Source organism: Bombina bombina, chromosome 1 (genome assembly GCF_027579735.1).
Source record: "Bombina bombina isolate aBomBom1 chromosome 1, aBomBom1.pri, whole genome shotgun sequence".
In the NCBI taxonomy this organism is placed as follows: domain Eukaryota; kingdom Metazoa; phylum Chordata; class Amphibia; order Anura; family Bombinatoridae; genus Bombina; species Bombina bombina.
The window spans coordinates 22,708,395-22,727,310 of NC_069499.1; the positions used below are offsets into that span (position 1 = coordinate 22,708,395).

Below are 18,916 nucleotides of genomic sequence, written 5' to 3' on the forward strand. Positions count from 1 at the left end.
TATTGAAGCCCAAGAACATGGATATTGGCCTCAAGTATCAATGACAACACCAATAGCTTTAACAATAATTTGAGGACAATTTAAGCAAATGTGCGTACAGTGATTTGCTGTTTTTATTTTTAACTACTGATTACTTAGGTAAAATAGGGACTGAAATACAAATATGTTAGATATTGATTATATTTGTGAGGTTATATATTTCGTAATTTCACTGGGTTTACACTTGCCTCGATCATTAAGGTGCATTGCTGGGTATTTTTTTATTACTACCTATATCCAAAACTGGGCTACTTCTACAGTATCTGTGTGAAGTACAACAGTGACTATAGGCAAGCATGCACCCTACAGACAGGGATATTTCTAGACAGGAAACCCTTTAGGATTAGCCTATTTCTACAATCTTTTAGGACTCACAATCCCTATCTAATCTCCACCAGGCACAATACTCTGGGTACTTACGGCTTTCTTGCTCCTTTGCAGAGATACAGTCCTTGATGGAGTCTGTAATGCCCAAGCTCGCAGCTGTTGGTAAAGGCCCCAGGAGACACTCTAAAGGAATCCTCTTTATAATCTGTTCATCGCTTATCATTTTGGTACGGGCATCAAATTCTTTATAGAAATCCTTGCTTAGATGGTTAGCAGCAGCTTCTAGCTCTTCATCGTCTGCTTCCTCCTCTCCGTATATGCTTGACGTGTTTTCTTCATAATCTGCCGGAGGTAAAAAGATCCTATAAGTGTCAGGCTATCTGCAGAGACCCATTGTTATCTGGTTCTCTCGCACTTTTGGCATCATATTATATCACAGGTGGACAAATCTGTAGAATATAAATTGTCTATCCTATGAAACAATTAAAAAATACAACTATTTACACATTAGGGATAGATTACGCATGGAGCAATATTTATCGCTCCCTCTTGCACTTTAACTGCTAGAAGTAAGCTTTTTTTCGCACGACGGTTATCACTCATATTACAATTAACGTTTTGCATGAGTGCTAACCGAACACGCATATAAAGCTGCATTTAAAATATTGTGACCGCACTTCCCCCATAGACTTCAATGAAGCGGGAAAAGTGGGTGGAAAAAACTAACACCAAACAAGTTGTGCAAATCTGATCGCGTTTTCTCAAGTGTGCTAACCCGACACAAAATATGAATATTTAATATTTCAATGTTCTTCACATAGCAGACTATGTTCAATGTATTCTTAAATACATATTTCTAAATATCTGATTTTTTTTGGTAATATACATATATATATATATATATACCTATACAGATGATTATATATAGGTATAGATGTATACAGATATATATAGGAATATCTATTTAAAAATACTTGGAACATATTCCCCTATATGAAGAACATTGAAATGTAAAATATTTACAGAACATACACAGTTAAAAACTTTATTAAATATGAATATTGCATAAATATTATTTCACGTTTTCAGCTACTTGACTTGGCTCCAATGCAAACACACACATACACATATATATATATGTATGTGTGTGTGTGTACAGATGTGAATATATGTCTGTAAATACATTAATACATCTGTACACATATAAACATATAATACATACTGTACATATATATATATATATATATATATGTATATATATGTTAAAGTCGTTTGCCTTTTTATTAAACAGTGTTATTAGGAGTGTAACTGTACTTTTAAATATAATTTTGACGTTTTTTTGTACAACTTTTTATTCGAGCGTAATAGTTTACTAGTCGTGCTATCCCAACGCGCGTTAAATTTAATTGAGCTCAAGCGAATGCATTTACTTTTAACTTGTAATATGCGCACTATATCCAACATACCGCCTGCCGCTGGGGCGCCAATAGTAATCCAGCCCTATATCATTTAAAGGGACATGAAACCAAAACTTTTTTCTTTTATGATTCAGATAGAACATACAATTTTAAACAAATTTTTAATATACTTCTATTATCTATTTTGCTTCATTCTCTTGGTATCCTTTGTTGAAGGAGCAGCAATGCTGTACTGGGAGATGGCTGTAAGCCAATGACAATAGGTATTTATTTACAGCTGCCAATCAACAGCGTCTGAGCCTACCTAGGTATACTTTTCAACAAAGAATACAAAAAGAAATAAACAAATTAGACGATAGAAATACATTGGAAAGTTAGTTAAAACTGCATACTCTATCTGAATTGTGAAAGATGCTTCTGACCAATAACTAATGGGATGCAGCAAAAACAAACATATATATACTGTATATATAAATAATAATACTAATGTTAACAAGAAGGGTAAATACAAATCATAGATTTAAATAAAAAAAAAAGATTTTTTTTTATTATTTAATTCGGATTTTTTTTAAATATCTAAAAGATCGTTTTTATTTAAGATACTTTATAATCCTAAGGATTAGTTGTTACTTATGTAGCATGAGGCTGTAATGTTTATTTCTCCCAGAGGTTTCTGTAAGATTATATTGGGCTTGTTTTCTACCTAGAAGATACAACACATTCTTGGTTTTGTAGTTCTCATGACTGTGAATCTGTGCCTGTAACAGCAGCATGCCAAAATATACACACAGAGTAAAAAAAGTCCTTAAAGGGAAATAAACCCAAAATAATGTGTTTGTGATAGAACACTACTTTCATATTTACTTTTATTGTCAGATTTGGTATCTTAGTATCTGTTGCTGAAGGAGCAAAAACATAATTTATGCTTACCTGATAAATTTATTTCTCTTGTAGTGTGTTCAGTCCACGGGTCATCCATTACTTATGGGATATATTCTCCTTCCCAACAGGAAGTTGCAAGAGGATCACCCAAGCAGAGCTGCTATATAGCTCCTCCCCTCACATGTCATATCCAGTCATTCGACCGAAACAAGACGAGAAAGGAGAAACTATAAGGTGCAGTGGTGACTGGAGTTATAATTTTAAAATTTAGAACCTGCCTTAAAAAGACAGGGCGGGCCGTGGACTGAACACACTACAAGAGAAATAAATTTATCAGGTAAGCATAAATTATGTTTTCTCTTGTTAAGTGTGTTCAGTCCACGGGTCATCCATTACTTATGGGATACCCATACCAAAGCTAAGTACACGGATGATGGGAGGGACAAGGCAGGAACATTAAACAGAAGGAACCACTGCCTGTTGAACCTTTCTCCCAAAACCAGCCTCCAAGGAAGCGAAAGTGTCAAATTTGTAAAATTTGGAAAAAGTATGAAGTGAAGACCAAGTTGCGGCCTTGCAAATCTGTTCAACAGAGGCCTCATTCTTAAAGGCCCAGGTGGAAGCCACAGCTCTAGTGGAATGAGCTGTAATTCTTTCAGGAGGCTGCTGTCCCGCAGTCTCATAGGCTAAGCGTATTATGCTACGAAGCCAAAAAGAGAGAGAGGTAGCCAAAGCCTTTTGACCTCTCCTCTGTCCAGAGTAAAAGACAAACAGAGAAGAAGTTTGTCGAAAATCTTTAGTTGCCTGTAAGTAGAACTTCAGGGCACGAACCACGTCTAGATTATGCAAAAGACGTTCCTTCTTTGAAGAAGGATTAGGACATAATGATGGAACAACAATCTCTTGATTGATATTCCTGTTAGAAACAACCTTAGGCAAAAACCCAGGTTTAGTACGCAGTACCACCTTGTCTGAATGAAAGATCAGATAAGGAGAATCACAATGTAAGGCAGATAACTCAGAGACTCTTCGAGCCGAGGAAACAGCCATCAAAAACAAAACTTTCCAAGATAAAAGCTTAATATCAATGGAATGAAGGGGTTCAAACGGAACACCCTGAAGAACTTTAAGAACCAAGTTTAAGCTTCACGGAGGAGCAACAGCTTTAAACACAGGCTTAATTCTAGCCAAAGCCTGACAAAAGGCCTGGACGTCTGGATTCTCTGCCAGACGTTTGTGTAAAAGAATAGACAGAGCTGAAATCTGTCCCTTCAGCAAACTAGCGGATAAACCCTTTTCTAAACCCTCTTGTAGAAAAGCCAATATCCTAGGAATTCTAACCTTACTCCATGAGTAACTCTTGGATTCGCACCAATATAAATATTTACGCCATATCTTATGGTAAATTTTTCTGGTCACAGGTTTCCGAGCCTGTATTAATGTATCAATAACCGAATCCGAAAACCCACGCTTTGATAGAATCAAGCGTTCAATTTCCAGGCAGTCAGCCTCAGAGAAATTAGGTTTTGATGGTTGAAAGGACCCTGAATTAGAAGGTCCTGCCTCAGAGGAAGAGACCATGGTGGACAGGACGACATGTCCACTAGGTCTGCATACCAGGTCCTGCGTGGCCACGCAGGCGCTATCAGAATTACTGATGCCCTCTCCTGTTTGATTCTGGCAATCAGTCGAGGTAGCAACGGAAATGGTGGAAACACATAAGCTATGTTGAAAACCCAAGGGGCTGCTAATGCATCTACCAGCATCGCTCCCGGGTCCCTGGACCTGGATCCGTAACAAGGAAGCTTCGCGTTCTGGCGAGAAGCCATGAGATCCAGATCCGGTTTGCCCCAACGACGAAACAGTTGAGCAAATACCCCCGGGTGAAGTTCCCACTCTCCCGGATGAAAAGTCTGGCGACTTAGGAAATCCGCCTCCCAGTTCTCTACGCCCGGGATGTAAATCGCTGACAGGTGGCAAGAGTGAGACTCTGCCCAGCGAATTATCTTCGAGACTTCCAACATCGCTAGGGAACTCCTGGTTCCCCCTTGATGATTGATGTAAGCCACAGTCGTGATATTGTCCGACTGAAATCTGATGAACCTCAGTCTTGCTAACTGAGGCCAAGCCAGAAGAGCATTGAATATTGCTCTTAATTCTAGAATGTTTATTGGAAGGAGTTTCTCCTCCTGAGTCCACGAACCCTGAGCCTTCAGGGAATTCCAGACTGCTCCCCAGCCTAGAAGGCTGGCATCCGTTGTTACGTCCAATCTGGTCTGCGAAAGGCCATTCCTTTGGACAGATGAACCGGTGACAACCACCAGAGAAGAGAATCTCTGGTCTCCTGGTCCAGATTTAGCAAAGGGGACAGATCCGAGTAATCCCCGTTCCATTGACTGAGCATGCATAGTTGCAGCGGTCTGAGATGCAGGCGCGCAAATGGCACTATGTTCATTGCCGCGACCATTAAGCCGATTACCTCCATGCACTGAGCTACTGATGGGCTTGGAATGGAATGAAGGACACGACAAGCACTGAGAATCTTTGATAACCTGGACTCCGTCAGGTAAATCTTCATCTCTACAGAATCTATAAGAGTCCCTAGAAAAGGGACCCTTGTGAGTGGTAACAGAGAACTCTTTTCCACGTTCATTTTCCTCCCATGCGACCTCAGAAATGCAAGAACTATCTCTGTATGAGACTTTGCATTCTGAAAACTTGACGCTTGTATCAGAATGTCGTCTAGGTACGGAGCCACCGCTATGCCTCGTGGTCTTAGTACCGCCAGAAGTGAACCCAGAACCTTCGTAAATATTCTCGGGGCCGTGGCTAACCCGAAGGGAAGAGCCACAAACTGGTAATGCCTGCCTAGAAAGGCAAACCTTAGGTACCGATAATGATCTTTGTTAATCGGTATGTGAAGGTAAGCATCCTTTAAGTCCACTGTGGTCATATATTGACCCTCTTGGATCATGGGTAGGATGGTTCGAATGGTTTCCATCTTGAACGATGGTACCCTTAGGAATATGTTTAAGATCTTTAAGTTCAAGATTGGCCTGAAGGTTCCCTCTTTTTTGGGAACCACAAATAGATTTGAGTAAAATCCTTGTCCCTGTTCCGATCGCGGAACTGAGTGGATCACTCCCATGATTAAGAGGTCTTGTACACATTGTAGAAATGCCTCTCTCTTTACTAGGTTTGTTGATAACCTCGAAAGATGGAACCTCCCTTGTGGAGGAGAGGTTTTGAAATCCAGAAGGTATCCCTGAGATATAATCTTCAACGTCCAGGGATCCTGCACATCTCTTGCCCAAGCCTGGGCGAAGAGAGAAAGTCTGCCCCCCACTAAATCCGTCTCCGGATAGGGGGCCCTGTCTTCATGCTGTCTTAGGGGCGGAAGTAGGCTTTCTGGCCTGCTTGCCCTTGTTCCATGACTGGTTGCCTTTCCAACCCTGTCTGTAACGAGCAGTAGTTCCTTCCTGTTTTGGAGCGGAGGAAGTTGATGCTGCTCCTGCCTTGAAGTTACGAAAGGCACGAAAATTAGACTGTTTGGCCTTTGGTTTGGCCCTGTCCTGAGGAAGGGCGTGGCCCTTACCTCCCGTAATGTCAGCAATAATTTCCTTCAAGCCGGGCCCGAATAAGGTCTGCCCTTTGAAAGGAATGTTAAGTAGCTTAGACTTGGAAGTTACATCCGCTGACCAGTATTTAAGCCAGAGCGCTCTGCGCGCCTGTATGGCGAATCCGGAATTTTTAGCCGTAAGTTTGGTTAGATGTACTACGGCATCTGAAACAAACACATTAGCTTGCTTAAGGGTTCTAACTTTGCGCAAAGCCTCATCCAATGGCTCTGTGCGAATCGCCTCTTCCAGAGACTCAAACCAGAATGCCGCTGCAGCCGTGACAGGCGCAATGCATGCAAGAGGCTGCAAAACAAAACCCTGTTGAACAAACATTTTCTTAAGATAACCCTCTAACTTTTTATCCATTGGATCTGAGAAAGCACAGCTATCCTCCACCGGGATAGTGGTACGCTTGGCTAAAGTAGAAACGGCTCCCTCCACCTTAGGGACCGTCTGCCATAAGTCTCGTGTGGTGGCATCTATAGGAAACATTTTTCTGAATATCGGGGGAGGGGAAAAAGGCACACCGGGTCTATCCCACTCCTTACTAATAATTTCTGTAAGTCTTTTTGGTATAGGAAAGACGTCAGTACACACCGGTACCGCATAGTATCTATCCAACCTACATAATTTCTCTGGGATTGCCACCGTGTCGCAATCATTCAGAGCCGCTAATACCTCCCCTAGTAACACACGGAGCTTCTCAAGCTTAAATTTAAAATTTGAAATTTCTGAATCCGGTCTCCCCGGATCAGAACCGTCACCGACAGAATGAAGCTCACCGTCCTCATGTTCTGCAAATTGTGACGCAGTATCAGACATGGCTCTCGTGTCATCAGCGCGCTCTGTCCTTAACCCAGAGCTATCGCGCTTGCCCCTCAATTCGGGCATATTATATAATACTTCTTTCATAACATTAGCCATATCATGTAAAGTGATTTGTAAGGGCCTAGATGTACTAGGCGTCTCAATTCTGTGATTTGTAAGGGCCTAGATGTACTAGGCGTCTCAATTCTACGCATCTCCCGAGCGGGAGACGCAGGTACTGACACGTGAGGAGAGTTAGGTGGCATAACTTCCCCCTCATTGTCCGGTGATAGTTTCTCTATCGGTACAGATTGACTTTTATTCAAAGCAATATCAATACAATTGGTACACATCGTTCTATTGGGCTCCACATTGGCTTTTGAACATGATGAACAAACAGTTTCCTCTGAATCAGACATGTTTAAACAGACTTAGCAATGAAACTAGCAAGCTTGGAAATCACTTTCAATAAGTTTACAAGCAATATAAAAAACGCTGCAGCGCTTTAAAAATACAGATATAATTAAAACAATTCTTAACAAGAAGTGTAATATTAGCAGAGGATTGCACCCATTAGCAAAAGGATGATTAACCCCTCAATACCCAAAACGGATAAAACGGATATCAATTAAGATTTAACGCTTTTAAATCACAGTCAAGCACACTGTCACAGATCTGCTGTGACTGATTACCTCCCTCAAAAATGAATTTTGCAGACCCCTGTGCTCTCTTGAGACGTCCTGGATCAAAGAGGAAGAAGCAGGAAGACTGTGCTAGAATTATAACTGCGCAACAAGGCGCTAAAACAAGGTCCCTCCCACTCCTATCACAACAGTGGGAGCCCTGATATAACGGTTTCCATGCAGAAAATATATGTCAGCCATGTGGAAAAAAATCATGCCTAAAGAGATTTATCACCAAAGTACCTCACAAAACGAATAACATGCCAGTAAACATTTTATTAAAAAACAACATTTTCCAATGTCATGCAAAGTTATCACTAAGCCTGCTACCAGTCGCTACCACTGCAGATAAGGCTTAAGTATTATTTCAGTTTTAACAGTATTTTCTCAGTCAAATTCTAGTCCCTAGAAAATAACTTGACTGCGCATACATTTATCAGCCTGATACCAGTTACCACTACTGCATTTAAGGCTGTACTTACATCATACGGTAACAGCAGTATTTTCTTAGTCAATTCCATTCCCAGAAAATAAAGTACTGCACATACCTCATTTGCGGAGGACCCCGCATGCTATTCCCAGTCTCTGAAGTTACCCCACTCCTCAGAATGTCGAGAACAGCCAGCGGATCTTAGTTACGCCTGCTAAGATCATAGAAAAAAAACGCAGGCAGTTTCTTCTTCCAAATACTGCCTGAGATAGAAAAACAGCACACTCCGTGCCATTTAAAATAACAAACTTTTGATTGAAGAATAGTTAAGTAAAAACTCCAGCTCCTCTCGCGACCTCCTTCTTTGTTGAGGGTTGCAAGAGAATGACTGGGTATGACATGTGAGGGGAGGAGCTATATAGCAGCTCTGCTTGGGTGATCCTCTTGCAACTTCCTGTTGGCAGCTCTGCTTGGGTGATCCTCTTGCAACTTCCTGTTGGGAAGGAGAATATATCCCATAAGTAATGGATGACCCGTGGACTGAACACACTTAACAAGAGAAAATGCACTACTTAAAGGGACACTGAACCCAATTGTTTGCTTTCATGATTCAGATAGAGCAGCAATTTTAAAGGGACATAATACTCATATGCTAAATCACTTGAAACTGATGCAGTATAGCTGTAAAAAGCTGACAGGAAAATATCACCTGAGCATCTCTATGTAAAAAAGGAAGACATTTTACCTCAATATCTCCTCAGATCAGCAGAGTAAAAAATTATACTTCAGCTGCAGGTAAAAAAAATGAAGAAATGAACAGCAGCCAATCAGCATCAGCAGTAGCTTAGGTGCCTTCTTTTTCAAATAAAGATAACAAGAGAACGAAAAACAAAATTTATGCTTACCTGATAAATTTATTTCTCTTGTGGTGTATCCAGTCCACGGGTTCATCCATTACTTGTGGGATATTCTCCTTCCCAACAGGAAGCCGCAAGAGGACACCCACAGCAGAGCTGTCTATATGGCTCCTCCCCTAACTGCCAACCCCAGTCATTCGACCGAAGACAAGCAAGAAAAAAAGGAGAAACTATAGGGTACAGTGGTGACTGTAGTTTGAAAAAAAAACCTAAAAAAACACCTGCCTTAAAATGACAGGGCGGGCCGTGGACTGGATACACCACAAGAGAAATAAATTTATCAGGTAAGCATAAATTTAGTTTTCTCTTGTAAAGGTGTATCCAGTCCACAGGTTCATCCATTACTTGTGGGATACCAATACCAAAGCTATAGGACACGGATGAAGGGAGGGACAAGGCAGGAACTTAAATGGAAGGCACCACTGCCTGTAAGACCTTTCTCCCAAAAATAGCCTCCGAAGAAGCAAAAGAATCAAATTTATAGAATTTAGAAAAGGTATGAAGCGAAGACCAAGTCGCCGCCTTACAAATCTGTTCAACAGAGGCCTCATGTTTAAAAGCCCATGTGGAAGCTACTGCTCTAGTAGAATGAGCTGTAATTCTTTCAGGAGGCTGCTGGCCAGCAATCTCATAAACTAAGCGTATTATACTTCTTAGCCAAAAAGAAAGAGAAGTTGCTGAAGCCTTTTGGCCTCTCCTCTGTCCAGAGTAGACAACAAACAAAGCAGATGTTTGACGAAAATCCTTCGTAGCTTGTAAATAAAACTTTAAAGCACGAACCACATCAAGATTGTGTAATAGACGTTCCTTCTTTGAAGAAGGATTAGGACATAGTGAAGGAACAACAATCTCCTGATTGATATTCTTATTAGATACCACCTTAGGAAGAAACCCAGGTTTGGTACGTAACACTACCTTATCTGCATGGAAAATGAGATAAGGGGAATCACATTGTAAAGCAGATAACTCCGAAACTCTTCGAGCCGAGGAGATAGCTACTAAAAACAGAACTTTCCAAGATAAAAGCTTAATATCTATGGAATGCAAAGGTTCAAACGGAACCCCTTGAAGAACTTTAAGAACTAAATTTAAACTCCATGGCGGAGCAACAGGTTTAAACACAGGCTTGATTCTAACTAAAGCCTGACAAAACGTCTGAACGTCTGGAACCTCAGCCAGACGTTTGTGCAAAAGAATAGACAGAGCAGAAATCTGTCCCTTTAAGGAACTAGCTGACAAACCCTTCTCCAATCCTTCTTGGAGAAAAGATAATATCCTAGGAATCCTGACCTTACTCCATGAGTAACCCTTGGATTCCCACTAATGAAGATATTTACACCATATCTTATGATAGATTTTCCTGGTGACAGGCTTTGGAGCCTGAATTAAGGTATCAATGAACGATTCGGAAAAACCACACTTTGATAGAATCAAGCGTTCAACCTCCAAGCAGTCAGACGTAGAGAAATTAGATTTGGATGTTTGAAGGGACCTTGAAGTAGAAGGTCCTGCCTTAGCGGCAGAGTCCATGGTGGAAAGGATGACATGTCCACCAGATCTGCATACCAAGTCCTGCGTGGCCACGCAGGGGCTATCAAGATCACCGAAGCTCTCTCCTGCTTGATCTTGGCAATCAGACGAGGGAGCAGAGGAAACGGTGGAAACACATAAGCCAGGCTGAAGGACCAGGGCACTGCTAGAGCATCTATCAGCGCTGCCTTGGCAACCCTGGACCTGGACCCGTAACAAGGAAGCTTGGCGTTCTGACGAGACGCCATGAGATCCAGTTCTGGTTTGCCCCAAAGTTGGATCAACTGGGCAAATACCTCCGGATGGAGCTCCCACTCCCCCGGATGAAAAGTCTGCCGACTTAGAAAATCTGCCTCCCAGTTCTCTACTCCTGGGATATGGATAGCTGAGAGATGGCAAGAGTGAACCTCTGCCCATAGAATTATCTTTGAAACCTCCAACATTGCCAGGGGGCTCCTTGTTCCCCCCTGATGGTTGATATAGGCTACAGTCGTGATGTTGTCCGACTGAAATCTGATGAACCTGACTAGCTGAGGCCAAGCCTGAAGAGCATTGAATATCGCTCTTAGTTCCAGAATGTTTATCGGAAGGAGGGCCTCCTCCTGAGTCCACGAACCCTGAGCCTTCAGGGAGTTCCAGACTGCACCCCAGCCCAGAAGGCTGGCATCTGTCGATACTATAGTCCATTCTGGCCTGCAGAAACTCATTCCCTTGGACAGATGGACCCGAGATAGCCACCAGAGAAGAGAATCCTTGGTCTCTTGATCCAGATTTAGTAGAGGGGACACATCTGTGTAATCCCCATTCCACTGATTGAGCATGCAAAGTTGCAGTGGTCTGAGATGTAGGCGGGCAAACGGAACAATGTCCATTGCCGCTACCATTAATCCGATTACCTCCATACACAGCCACTGACGGACGAGAAATGGAATAAAGAGCACGGCAGGAAGTTTTGACAACCTGACCTCTGTCAGATAAATCTTCATTTCTACTGAATCTATCAGAGTTCCTAGGAAGGAAACTCTTGTGAGAGAGAACTCTTTCCTTCGTTCACCTTCCACCCGTGAGACCTTAGGAATGCCAGAACAATGTCCGTATGGGACCTGGCGATTTGAAAAGTTGACGCCTGTATCAGGATGTCGTCTAGGAAAGGGGCTACTGCTATACCCCGCAGTCTTAGAACCGCCAGAAGGGACCCTAGAACCTTTGTAAAGATTCTTGGTGCCGTGGCTAACCCAAAGGGAAGAGCCACAAACTGGTAATGCCGGTCTAGGAAGGCGAACCTGAGAAACTGATGATGATCCCTGTGTATCGGCATATGTAGATAAGCATCCTTTAAATCCACGGTAGTCATATATTGACCCTCCTGGATCATAGGTAGGATGGTTCGAATAGTCTCCATCTTGAAGGATGGGACCCTGAGAAATTTGTTTAGGATCTTGAGATCCAAGATTGGTCTGAAAGTTCCCTCTTTCTTGGGAACTATAAACATATTTGAATAGAAGCCCTGCCCCTGTTCCTCCTTTGGAACTGGGTGGATCACTCCCATAACTAGTAGGTCTTGAATGCAATGTAAGAATGCCTCTCTCTTTATCTGGTTTGCAGATAATTGTGAGAGATGAAATCTCCCCTTTGGAGATGAAGCTTTGAAATCCAGAAGATATCCCTGGGAAACAATCTCCAGAGCCCAGGGATCCTGGATGTCTCTTGCCCAAGCCTGGGTGAAGACAGAAAGTCTGCCCCCCCCCACTAGATCCGGTCCCGGATTGGGGGCTACTCCTTCATGCTGTCTTAGAGGCAGCAGCAGGCTTTTTGGCCTGTTTCCCCTTGTTCCAAGCCTGGTTTGGTCTCCAGACTAGCTTGGACTGGGCAAAATTTCCCTCTTGTTTTGTAGAAGAGGAAGATGAAGCTGCGCCACTCTTGAAGTTTCGAAAGGAATGAAAATTATGCTGTTTGGTCCTTAACTTGTTGGACCTATCCTGGGGAAGGGCGTGGCCTTTTCCTCCAGTAATATCAGAAATGATCTCCTTCAGTCCAGGCCCAAATAGGGGCTGCCCTTTGAAGGGGATATTGAGAAGTTTAGACTTTGAAGTAACATCAGCTGACCAGAATTTAAGCCATAGCGCCCTACGTGCCTGAATGGCAAAACCTGAATTTTTAGCCGTTAGCTTGGTTAAATGAAAAACGGCGTCAGAAATAAATGAATTGGCTAACTTAAGAGCTTTAAGCCTGTCAAGGATATCATCCAACGGGGTCTCTACCTGTAAAGCTTCCTCCAGAGACTCGAACCAGAAAGCCGCTGCAGCAGTGACTGGGGCAATGCATGCAAGAGGCTGGAGAATAAAACCTTGTTGTATAAAGATTTTCTTAAGGAAACCCTCTAATTTCTTATCCATAGGATCTAGGAAAGCACAAATGTCCTCGACAGGAATAGTTGTATGCTTAGCTAGGATAGAGACTGCTCCCTCCACCTTAGGGACCGTCTGCCACAAGTCCCGTGTAGCGGCATCTATAGGAAACATTTTCTTAAAAGCAGGAGGGGGAGAGAACGGCACACCTGGTCTATCCCATTCCTTAGTAATAATTTCTGAAAACCTCTTAGGGATTGGAAAAACATCAGTGTAAACAGGCACTGCAAAGTATTTGTCCATTTTACACAATTTCTCTGGGACTACAATGGTGTCACAGTCATCCAGAGTCGCTAAAACCTCCCTGAGCAACACGCGGAGGTGTTCAAGCTTAAATTTAAATGCTGTCATTTCAGAGTCAGACTGAAGTAACGCCTTCCCTGAATCAGAGAAGTCACCCACAGATAGAAGCTCTCCTGCTTCAACTTCTGCACATTGTGAGGGTATATCAGACATAGCTACTAAAGCGTCAGAGAGCTCTGTATTTGTTCTAGCCCCAGAGCTGTCTCGCTTTCCTTGTAACCCTGGCAGTTTGGACAATACCTCAGTGAGGGTATGATTCATAACTGCCGCCATGTCTTGTAAAGTAAACGCATTGGACGCGCTAGATGTACTTGGCGTCCCTTGAGCGGGAGTTATAGGTTCTGACACGTGGGGAGAGCTAGATGGCATAACCTCCCTTTTGTCAGTCTCAGAAACCTCAGGTGATAAATCTTTAAAAGCCATAATATGGTCTTTATAACTTATAGAAAGGTCAGTGCATTTGGTACACATTCTAAGAGGGGGTTCCACAATGGCTTCTAAACATAATGAACAAGGAGTTTCCTCTATGTCAGACATGTTTAACAGACTAGTAATGAGACCAGCAAGCTTGGAAAACACTTTAATAAATGTGAAAAAAGCAATAATAAAAAACGGTACTGTGCCTTTAAGAGAACAAAAAAACTACCACATAAACTGCAAAACAGTGAAAAAAAGTAGTAAACTCTACGAAATGTTTACAGTGTGTATAAGGGACTAAAGCAGCATTGCACCCACTTGCAAATGGATGATTAAACCCTCAGGCCCAAAAACGAATTAGAAAAACTTAAAACCTGTTAACAAACAGTCAAACACACTGCCACAGCCCTGCTGTGCCTCCTACCTGCCCTTAAAAACGATTTTTGAAGGAACAAAACCCTCTATAGAGGTCCTATAAGCCAGAGGACTCCTTCAGGGAAGCTGGATGTCTCAGACTGAAAACGAAAATAGGCCCTTCCCACCATGCACTCAAAGTCAGAGGGCCTTAAAAAAAGTACTCCTAGGAGTAATCTAACAAGCCATGTGTAAATTAGGCCCCAAATAAAGATTTATCACCCTCAGAGAAAAAACGTTTTTATTTATAAATCATGCAAACGTTTTTACACTAAATAATATAGGTTTTAACATGAATTTTATCCCTTTTTGCAAGCATGATCCCAGTTGTTGTTAAATCACTGTATCAGGCTTACCTTAAATATACCAGGCACTGTCAGCATTTTCTAGACCTTATCATCTCTCTAGAAAAAAATATACTGAACATACCTCAAAGCAGGCAATATGCAGACCGTCGCCCCAACTGAAGTTTTCTTTCCATACTCTTCAGTTATGTGTGAGAACAGCAATGGACCTTAGTTACAAACCGCTAAGATCATCAAACCTCCAGGCAGAAGTCTTCTTCCAATTTCTGCCTGAGAGTAAAAACAGTACAACGCCGGTAACGTTTAAAAATAACAAACTTTTGATTGAAAGTAAAAACTACACTAAGTCACCACATCTCTCTTGATACTTCCTTTCTTGTCGAGAGCTGCAAGAGAATGACTGGGGGTGGCAGTTAGGGGAGGAGCTATATAGACAGCTCTGCTGTGGGTGTCCTCTTGCAGCTTCCTGTTGGGAAGGAGAATATCCCACAAGTAATGGATAAACCCGTGGACTGGATTCACCTTTACAAGAGAAAATAATTGATAATAGGAGTAAATTAGAAAGTTGCTTTAAATTGCTGCTCTATCTGAATCATTAAAGAATTTTTGGGGGGTTTAGTGTCCCTTTAAATGGTAGCACATTGGGTGAGCCAATAACAAGAATATATGCACAGCAACCAATCAGTAGCTAGCTCACAGTAGTAGCACATTGTTGATCCTGAGCCTTTCTAGGTATTATTTTCAACAAAGGATAACAAGAGAATTAATACAATTTGATAATAAAGGTACATTGTAAAGTTGTTTGAAATTCCATGTTCTATCTGAATCATAAAAGTTTAATTCTGACTTTACTGTCCCTTTAATCCCATTGTTCCCCCTTCAAATCTATGTGCGCTTACCATGCTGCTGCTATTTGTTTTCCTTTGGTCCTGATAAGCTATGGTCTCAGTGACTGGAATTCTGCTATTATTCTCCATTCAAAAGGAATAGAGGATCTTAGCAGAACCCCAAGTAGCCGAGACCATAACTTATCGGAACCGGAGGAAAACAAACAGCAGCAACATGGTAAGCACTAGCAGCTTAGTATGTCTGTCCGGTCTCTTCTGTCTTCTATGTGCACAGCACAAGTGTAATCAGGATGTATGGGACTGACTCTGAGACTTCGGACAGTGCTGCAGTCAGTGTTTAGTTTGTTGCTGTGGTGCCCTGCCCCAGCGTTTGTGCTAAAAGACGGTAAAGGCTTATTATGTATTTTTTATTCATGGGGTCTGATGATATAACTAATATGACTGCCCTATGCTGTATACTTACTGTAAGGCTCTAACTTTAGTCTCAAGGGGGAGAGGGTTTACTACACCATTTAATTCAGAATATTTTTTTTCTTGTTTTCCTCCTCTAAAAACTAGGTGCGTCTTATGGTCAGGTGCGTCTTATGGTCAGGTGCGTCTTATGGAGCGAAAAATACGGTATTTGTGTATATATGTCTGTAAATACATATATACTGTATATACATATAAATACATATATACACATATAGATAAACATATAAATACATATATATATATATATATATATAAACATATAAATACATATATACTGTATATACATATAAATACATATATACACATATAGATAAACATATAAATACATATATATATATATATATATATATATATAAACATATAAATACATATATACACATATAGATAAACATATAAATACATATATACACATATAGATAAACATATAAATACATATATACACATATAGATAAACATATAAATACATATATATATATATATATATATATATATATATACATACATACATATATACATACATATATACATACACACACACACACACATTTTAGAGATGTATGTGTCTCTATGTCTGCCTTTTTTTCTAACACTTGGGACCTCATTTCATAGGAGTGGATAACACTGTAAACAAAACCTGTTACTCCTTACTTTTCTCATATCAAAATAAAGTTGTTTTTTAAAAAAAAATAGTAAAAAAAAAAATACAGCTGAAAAGATGATCAAATATAAATGATTAACATATTAAAATGGAGATAGTTCAGCTACTAATAATATCATAATGATCTATGTATTTTCAAAGGTATATAACCAGATCAGAAATTTTCTGATATAACTGGAAAAATAGTCTGAAACGTAATTATTCCAAAAATAAAAACTTTATGTACAAAACCATTATTTAAATGGTGTCTTAACAACTAGTGATTTAAAGGGACATTAAACCCCAAAAATGTCTTTCAAGGTTTAGAAAGAGCATGCAATTTTAAACAACTTTCTAATGTACTTATATTATCTAACTTGCTTCATTCTCTTGATATCCTTTGCTGAAAAGCATATCTAGATAGGCTCAGTAGCTGCTGATTGGTCGCTGCACATAGATGCTGTGTGTGATTGGCTCACCAATGTGCATTTCTATTTATTCAACAAAGGATATCTAAAGAATGAAGCAAATTAAATAGAAGTAAATTTGAATGTTGTTTACAATTGTATTCTCTGTCTGAATCATGAATGAAAATGTTTGTGTTTAATGTCCCTTTAAATCAAACCCACCCTGGAACAGAAAACAAATACTGATGCCCACCTCCATAACCCCACCCCTAATGCAGCATTTTCTTAAAGTCTATGAAGATGGGCAGTACAGCACCTACGGCACGGTACCATGCTACTGAAGACCCATTGCACTGTGAAAGTATCGGCTACATCTGTACTGAAAAACAAATCCTGCAGGACAGGGCATGGGCAGTGGTGTGCAGAGACTCTCTTTAGCACGGAGAAGAAGAAAAGGGGTACAATGTTTATTTTATAAAAACACAAATGTTTAAGGTTTAGTGTCATATTAAGGAAGATTTTCTGTTTCTTACAGCTGATATCCATTTACACTGTGAGAGAGGTGAGGGGTCTATAATCGCATTAAAGGGCCAGTCTAGTCAGAATTAAACTTTCCCATTTCCTTTTTACATCAAATTTGCTTTGTGCTCTTGGCATTCTTTGTTGAAAGCTAAATCTAGGTAGACTAAGATTCTAATTTCTAAGCCCTTGAAGGCCGCCTGGAATAAGCATAAGGCTTTCCTACGTACTAATCAATGCCCGGGATAAGCATAAGGCTAACTTATGTACTCATTAATGCCTGGGATAAGCATAAGACTATCTTATGTACTCATTAATGCCTTGGATAAGCATAAGGCTATCTTATGTACTCATTAATGCCTTGGATAAGCATAAGGCTATCTTATGTACTCACTAATGCCTTGGATAAGCATAAGGCTAACTTATGTACTCATTAATGCCTGGGATAAGCATAAGGTTATCTTATGTACTCATTAATGCCTGGGATAAGCATAAGGTTATCTTATGTACTAAATAATGCCTGGGATAAGCATAAGGTTATCTTATGTACTCATTAATGCCTGGGATAAGCATAAGGTTATCTTATGTACTAAATAATGCCTGGGATAAGCATAAGGCTATCTTATGTACTCATTAATGCCTTGGATAAGCATAAGGCTATCTTATGTACTCATTAATGCCTTGGATAAGCATAAGGCTATCTTATGTACTCATTAATGCCTTGGATAAGCATAAGGCTATCATATGTACTCATTAATGCCTGGGATAAGCATAAGGATATCTTATGTACTCATTAATGCCTGGGATAAGCATAAGGTTATCTTATGTACTAAATAATGCCTGGGATAAGCATAAGGTTATCTTATGTACTCATTAATGCCTGGGATAAGCATAAGGTTATCTTATGTACTAAATAATGCCTGGGATAAGCATAAGGCTATCTTATGTACTCATTAATGCCTTGGATAAGCATAAGGCTAACTTATGTACTCATTAATGCCTGGGATAAGCATAAGGCTATCATATGTACTCATTAATGCCTGGGATAAGCATAAGGATATCTTATGTACTCATTAATGCCTGGAATAAGCATAAGGTTATCTTATGTACTCATTAATGCCTGGGATAAGCATAAGGCTATCTTATGTACTCATTAATGCCTGGGATAAGCATAAGGTTATCTTATGTACTCATTATTGCCTGAGATAAGCATAAGGCTATCTTGTGTACTAATTAATGCCTGGGATAAGCATAAGGATATCTTATGTACTCATTAATGCCTGGGATAAGCATAAGGCTAACTTATGTACTAATTAATGCCTGGGATAAGCATAAGGCTATCTTATGTACTCATTAATGCCTGGGATAAGCATAAGGTTATCTTATGTACTCATTATTGCCTGAGATAAGCATAAGGCTATCTTGTGTACTAATTAATGCCTGGGATAAGCATAAAGATATCTTATGTACTCATTAATGCCTGGGATAAGCATAAGGCTATCTTATGTACTCATTAATGCCTTGGATAAGC

At 40.5% G+C, this 18,916-nt stretch overlaps 1 protein-coding gene across 1 annotated transcript in view; it reads right to left on the reverse strand.

The window, feature by feature from the left end:
* The window catches only part of BRF1 (BRF1 RNA polymerase III transcription initiation factor subunit), a 687,556-nt gene that overhangs the window by 411,840 nt on the left and 256,800 nt on the right, over positions 1-18,916 (reverse strand). Inside the window, exon 7 of the mRNA XM_053697273.1 lies at positions 460-708. Within this exon, the coding sequence (XP_053553248.1) occupies positions 460-708 (249 nt within the window). The remainder of the gene's footprint in view (positions 1-459; positions 709-18,916) is intronic.